The sequence below is a fragment of the Trachymyrmex septentrionalis genome, unplaced genomic scaffold, assembly GCF_001594115.1.
Source record: "Trachymyrmex septentrionalis isolate Tsep2-gDNA-1 unplaced genomic scaffold, Tsep1.0 scaffold37, whole genome shotgun sequence".
Taxonomy (NCBI): domain Eukaryota; kingdom Metazoa; phylum Arthropoda; class Insecta; order Hymenoptera; family Formicidae; genus Trachymyrmex; species Trachymyrmex septentrionalis.
In genome coordinates, this window is record NW_017305536.1 from 826780 (window position 1) to 834079 (window position 7300).

At 34.9% G+C, this 7300-nt stretch overlaps 2 protein-coding genes across 9 annotated transcripts in view; one reads left to right on the forward strand and one right to left on the reverse strand.

Annotated features, from left to right (window-relative positions):
• Nucleotides 1-468, forward strand: part of LOC108750795 (ankyrin repeat and BTB/POZ domain-containing protein BTBD11) — a 32071-nt gene extending 31603 nt beyond the window's left edge. For all 7 annotated transcript variants that reach the window (XM_018490540.1, XM_018490537.1, XM_018490538.1 and 4 more), the window contains one exon: nt 131-468. In XM_018490540.1, coding sequence (XP_018346042.1) covers nt 131-337 — 207 coding nt within the window. In that variant the 3' untranslated portion in view covers nt 338-468. The remainder of the gene's footprint in view (nt 1-130) is intronic.
• A 2331-nt stretch (nt 469-2799) lies between these two features.
• Nucleotides 2800-5949, reverse strand: LOC108750627 (syntaxin-12). 2 transcript variants are annotated; one of them, XM_018490192.1, is made up of 6 exons: nt 5609-5949; nt 4476-4679; nt 4180-4345; nt 3943-4073; nt 3388-3521; nt 2800-3197 (listed from the first exon to the last, which is right to left on the reverse strand). In XM_018490192.1, the coding sequence occupies exons 2-6, from the start codon at nt 4676-4678 to the stop codon at nt 3022-3024; spliced, it is 810 nt and encodes a 269-aa protein (XP_018345694.1). In that variant the 5' UTR covers nt 4679; nt 5609-5949; the 3' UTR covers nt 2800-3021. The 2 variants fall into 2 exon arrangements, with proteins under 2 accessions (XP_018345694.1, XP_018345693.1); XM_018490191.1 differs by having other exon boundaries at nt 5522-5949.
• Nucleotides 5950-7300: the final 1351 nt, after the last annotated feature.

The following is a 7300-nucleotide window of genomic DNA, read 5'->3' on the forward strand; positions in this document are numbered from 1 at the left end:
TTGAATTATTTAAGCATTCAAAGATCCAGCTTCAATTGTTATAAGTTTTAAATTCTTCTATATGTTTTCATACAAATATTGCACATTTTAAATTATCATTTAATAATTTATCAAATGTTTAAATTTACAGGTATATAATGCGGCGCAACTCTTAGAATATTGTCAAGGATTTTTGTTACAAAATATGGTGGCTCTTTTGACTTATGACGATTCGGTCAAACGTTTGTTGTTTGCGAAAAAGTTACCGAATCACGACGTTCTCGCAGGCTTATTGCTCACATTGCAATCACGAATAAAAGCCAGACGATCTCAACAACAAAACAAAATAAAAGCTTAGATATATATGCTCTTGCATAAATGTAACAAGATATAAAATTATATAAGAGCATTATAAAATTAATAGGAATTACATATAATTCCTATTTCAAAAGGTACTGAGATTTAATTTTACATGTGTATGGAGATTGTTACTAATACAAAATTGGAAATTATTTTATTTTAAAAAGACATATAATTCTCATTGGAATAATTTTTTAAATAAAGTTTTTGAATTAAGAGAACGTATTTATATTTATATATATGTATGTACATTGTATATTAAAATTTTTACAGCACGTATGTGCCTTTTTATATATGTGTGTTTTTATAAGTTATGAAAGTAGTTTCTTTTACGAGAATAGTCTTTCACAAAATATTGCCTTGTAAATAAGATTGTATAAGAAAATTTTATACAGATATTAATTTTTTTGTAGAAATCGATTTCTATTATTAAATATAAACTTTCTGACAACAGGTGTTTCGACCATTCATATATGTATGTATAATATATATTTTTTATCACAGAGATAAGTTTTTCATGTTAAAAGTTATGTAATGTATAATAAAAGATCCATTGTTGGACGTAAAGAATAATAAAACATTTAAGCTGATATTATTTTTCTACTAGTAATTTGGAAAAGTCAAATAAAAAATATGGATATCTTTGATTTGTATGTATTTCTTTACACACTTATGCTTTTCCATGCTTTTACAATACTGAAGATTGTATATTTTAAATGTACTTTTATATTTCTTGGTATAAATCAATATATTATATAATCACATATCATATACAGGGTATAAAAAAACTTTTATTTGCAAAGAACAAAACATAATTTAATGCCTAATATTAATTTAGCACATACAAATCAACAACGATAATAAAGCTATTATACTTGATATTAAGCGTAAGTATCGATATCAATATCATAGCACTATTTATTTAAATGATGTTAATATGATTAATTGTATATACAATATTCAGATTATAATCTTAATTATTATACGTTGGATTTTTAAGATTCGGAATGCCTAATAATCATATCAGAATCGGGTAATCGTAGGAAAGTGGCTGTCTCAATCAAATTTTTGTCTGACAGTACATAATTTCAAATACAGACGGCATTTCTTTAATAATATAAATTATAAAATAGCATGATTAAATAATCTATGTCACAATAATATCCGAAAACTTATAAAAATTTAAGTTACGTACAACGATAATACTCTGTATATATTTGTTAGGTTACAATATCCTCTAAAAATTATTTTTTCTATTTTCTATAAAATTTAATACACATCTTTTTAAAAATATATTTCTGTTATTGTGAAAATTATTTCATAGATATAACATGATAAAATAATATAAAATTATTATTTGCAAAAAATTAATTAGCACCTACATATTGTATGAAAAAAACTTCCAATAAAATTGTAATTATATTTATTACAAAGGATAAAAATATAAATTTAAATGTATAACAAAGTATAAACAATTTAAATGATACTGCTATTCAGAAAACATGTGTATGTGTGTGTGTATTTATATATACATAATTTAAATCATTAACCAAGTCAATAATACAATTTTATTACAAGAGTATTTTTCTAATTGATTATATGCCAATTATAGTGCTAATTATAATGCTCATAATTTTCGTCTATCTAAATTTGGCTTTCTTTGCATTACAGCAATTTATTAATCATAATTAGTACTCATATATGTAATAACTTTTATTCAGACCAATATACGAAAACATAAAATAACAAATATACAAATAAGATAAAAATATGTATACGCAAAATTTTGTATCAGTTTGATTATAATTATATGTACGTTTTGATAATATTATTTCATCATATGGCGACAATAAATAGATAACATTTTCCTTGTGCAGTTTCATGTTCGCGAAACGTACATTCTCTACCTATTTATAAATCTGTTTATAAATTTTTTGTATAGAATATAATTCTCTCTTTTTTTATGCAATATTAGATATATCTAGATAGATCTTGCTAACGAAACGCATCAGTCAAGTTGATATACAACCAATAGTAGCAACAATATATGTTTTCAAACTATAAACCGATATTAATTAATAATACAAATTTCTGATTACACTGTTATTGACACGAATATTTGTATCACCATTGAGTAGTTTAAAGCTATTGAAGCATATGATACTAAAAATTTTTTTACGTATAATATTAAAGTAATACTTATGATAAATAAGAGAATTTTTTATTTTTAGAATACGAAATCTTTCATATTCAAATAATATAGAAAATGAATATTATTTGAAATAACTATATTGTATATTACAAGATAGGCATGTGAGAAATGATAAAGGCATTATTTTAGCCTTTATTCTGATGTTCTAATATTTTATTCAATAATAATTCAGCTAGAGAGTAAAAACAGAATTTAAAAAAGCCTATAAAAATTCATATTTTACATGTGAAATTATTAAATACTGTTTTATAAAATTTCAAAATGGCTATAACATCTCCAAAAATACAGGAGACAATTCCATTGGTAAGCAGATATAAAATAAGTCTCTATACTCTCCTTGTTACATCTCCAATATACAGAAACGGGCAAAACGAGATGGTCCTTGAAGAAACTACTTTCAAACAACATATGAGACAGATTGAGACAACCCTTTTCGTTAATCAGTAAGACCCGCGCAAAGGCTAGAGTCGCTAACTTAATTTAATGACTAGAATAACAGTTAATACAATGGCAACTGTAATCGCAAGTAACAACAAGATATAAACTTTCCGACGAAATTTACTTTGGTAATTACTTCCCTTCTCCAGTTCCTGCGCTCCTAGCTCGACATTGCCGTGTATATTCTCTATATGGTTGTCAATTGTATCTAAAAAAAAAAAAATTATTAAATTCCATTAAGCGTGTGTATTTTGTAACAAGGTTAAATTGAATATTCTAAATTGAAAAACTTAGATTAGAAGACTGTGTTTTATATTCTACAATTTTTCCGTCATATTATACAGAAAATTTGCAACTGTTATCTATAAGATTATTAGCAGCGAAAAGAGGATGCTTACCAATAGTATCACCCTGTTGATGCACCAGTGCCGCGAGTTCGCGCATAATTTGATTCACATCCAAAATATCACCCTCAATACGTTTTATCCTATCCTCTCTCTCTAAGAGTAGCCCGTGTTGAAATTCGAGTGTCCTGTACATGCCGTAATACACACTGATCACATGTTGTTTCTAATATAAAGGCTCAGAATATGTCATTTTTTGTTACAAGATACATTGAAACTGACTTACCATACATATTTTATAAGTTTTCTATATTAATAATACATGTCGCGTAAGTAATTAATCTTTTCACTGAAATTTTAAGTTCTATTTTTTTGTGTCACGAGCATGCTATAAAATCCACAAGTTTTATTGCTATCTCATCCAGAAAATCTTACAATCTCCATTAGCCGATACAATCACGAGAGCTTCTATGCTTACAGCATTGTCCAAAATGGAACGAAAACCATTGCTATTGTTCCAACTAAGCAAATAGGTAAGATTTTCTGCATTACTTGTGAGCACACATACTCCATTACTTTCTGGGAATGCAAAAGATATTATTTCCAAACCTTTGTGTAGCCTTGTGCTCTTGTTCCTGTACTAAAAGTAGGCGGTGTGTCTCTTCAGCGTCATCCCCATCCATTGAATTTTCTATATTGGTCATAGTTAAAATATGTCTCTTCATCTTCTCAACAATTGACTGTAAAGAATACCTCGTGATTAATTTTAAAACAAAATGAAAGCTTCACGATTATAAATTCTTTGTAAACAAAACAACTATTAGAGACATATCTCATATCGCATACCTTCTGCATATCGGAATATCTCTGTAATGCATCTTTAAAATCTGTTGTGAGTTTCTCAATTTGTAATTTTTGCTGTTTGTCCCCACGTCTCATCAGCATCGTTAGTCTCGCTATATCCTTGCTTATCTGCGTGACCACCTGATTAGTACTCGATTGTGTTACATGTCTGAAAAGGTAGGAATATAAAATTTAAATTGGATTGCATTGGTTTAAAATATATTATATAGATCTCTGTATATATTCCTACTATCATAATTCTTACTATTATAATTATTGTACATTTGTATTGTACTTACACTTTGTCTCTCAAACCTTGATTATCCTTGCTGGTTCCGATATTTTTGTAAGCTCTTTCCATAACCTTCCAACTTGCATTAATCGTATATATGTTAGTGGTAATATTTTCACAGAGACTATAAAGTTCAGTAGGACTAAATCCTATTTCAGGTACATCCACCCGTTGATCCGTAGACCCATAGTTCTGAGGACGCTGAGCCATTCTGTAAAGAAAATCCCAATTAGCTTTACATATCACAAAATAAATTTATAATAGATAAATGATAGATAATGTATCAACTTGAAGTCTTTCAAGTTGTTACATTTTTTATCTATTATTAATATTAAAATACTGCTTGCAAAAATAAAAGGAATAACAAAATGTACAAAGTAGTAAATGTATAAAAAGCAATACTAAAATTACACAAAAAATATTTAAAAATGCTTTAAAAATTATATATATAATTGTATCATATACCATAATTGTAATAGCATTTTTGTTAAGATATATCATTGTGTCTCACCATAAAATGTGACTTCTCATATATTACTACATAAATATTTACTCCAAAAAATGGATCAGTTACATGAATATGAAATATAATTACTTAGAAAAGAAATTAATTTGCTAATAATACTTGCAGCTATTATTTATAAAAAAATGCAAAATAAAACTCGTCCCTTTTCGTACGCGCCTTCTAAATGTTTGACATCGTACAAACTTGTTAATAAGGCATAAATTTATATAGGAATTAGTTCTCGCGGTGAGAATTTATAGTCATTCGTTTCTCGCGATATTTAAACGCTTAGAAATATGATGGCACGAAACGTCACGGCCGCGGAGCTAAATTTACGAGACGCTCCTCTGTGCTCCTCGCGCAATGAGACACACACACACACACACACACGTACACATGCACAGGAAGGGATTTAATAGTGAACGGAGCTAGAAAATCTTTATGAAAAACACCTAGTCTGAGGAGATTAAATTAGCGAACGCGAGGACAAAGACAGCTGCAAGGCACGGCTCTCGGCGGATGATACGCCGAGATGCGTCCGTACTAACCTGAATCCGCGTATCACAAGTGTCCTTAAATATATAAACGTAGATCGCCTTGTAGAATCACATTTAAAAACGCACGAAAATATCTACCTGCACCGAGACCCTCGAGAAACTGACAGTTGCCCAAAACGATCTGGAGCACCGGCCGTGTGACAACAGATCCTTTGTACTCCCCGCCGTGGACGGAACGGGCGAATCTGCTGTCCCGGCGCGCGTTGATCTTTTTTTTTTTTTTTTTCTTCTACAATTCCTATTCTTTCCGCCGCTCAGTTACGCGCGATCGAGACGGATTTGTGACGGAGAGAAACGACGCGAACGCTTCACCGAGGTAAGTCCAAGAATCTATCTCGCGATTGCCGTTCCCCGCTCGAGCGTCGTCTCCACGAGATCAATTCGATTCGATTTTTCTGTCTGTAGAATTTACGCGCACCACCGGAGTCAAGTCGAGGTGGAGACGGCCGGTTTCCGGTCGTCGGTCCAAGCGGTGAAATTCCTAATGAAATTTTCAAATTTGACCGGAGATGATTTCGACAATTTCTAATAGACGCGCGCGAATTTTCCCGACGATACTCGTCTCACCAGGAGAATCGACGATCGTTCCATTCGCACGGACTCGCGTAGTGGGTGTCTAGAGCACCGTCCATTGGTATCATCACCGACGAGATCAAGGCCGAGTTTGTAACGAGCCTTAATTTCATACCTTTTTGCCGGACGGCCGCGTAAAGTCGAACCGGAGAATATCGCAAGGATTTATTCGATCGGCCGGCGCGACGATCGCACGTCGCGCGGCGCGAAGGCAGTCACGCGTCGAACGGTGACTTGACTAGACGTGTCCCACGGAAGTTGCCGAGCGCGACCGACAGATTGCGAAAGCGGAGCCTCAGAAACAACAACGGTCGGGCCGTAAGTAAACGCTATTGTGATCTCTCTTGGTTTTGCGCGTCGAATTAACGGGTGCGAAGTGGCGTGGACGCGGCGAAACGCGTGCGGGACGATCGCGCGACGGCGCGGCCGCGTTATTTCGCGTGGCGGACCGTCGCTCGACCACGTTTCACCCTACAACGGATCTTCGCGAGTCCTCCAATCGGGCCGTGTCTCGTCTCCTCTCGTTTCGTCTCCTGTCGTCTCGTCTCGTCTCAGGGGCCGCGGACCCCGCGCGAGCACGCAGGCCGCCGCGTCATGTCGGCTCGCGGAGAAAAGAATTTTCGCGACGGTGTTCTCTCTCCCTCTTTCTCTCCGGGCATCTCGTCAGTGCGTTTTCGTTTTCCCTCGGAGCTCTCTCTTTTTTTTTTTTTTTTTTCTTCCGTGAAACGGAGAGAAAAAAGGGAATCCGTCGCGCGAAGCGTCTCGCGGCTCGCCCACGCAACTCCCACGTTTGACACTTTAACATGTGTAGCGGGATGTAGAGGGGTTTCGGCTGTCGAGATGGATTCGTTCTCTTTCTTGCGCGTGTGACAAGTTGGAAAAAAAAATGGAGCGGTTTCTGGAGCCGAGTTTCCGTCGCGCGAGGCGAGGCGGGGAGGAGGCAGGAGGCTCTCGGGGCGTTTCTCTTTGTCGCTCGCTCGCACGCACGCACGGATTCCTCGTGCGAAGCAGTGCGGAGCAGGGAGCAGAAGGAGAAGAGGGCCAAGAGGGCCCTCCTCCCGCCGCCCTTCGCCCCGCGCGTGCCCTCCTGCCTTCGGCGAATTCCGGAATTAGTACGTGCCTTCGACGCCGCGCTTCTCCTTGGGAGAGTCGGAGACACTCGCGGCTCGCTACGTGCGGGGGGGGGGGGGGGGGGGG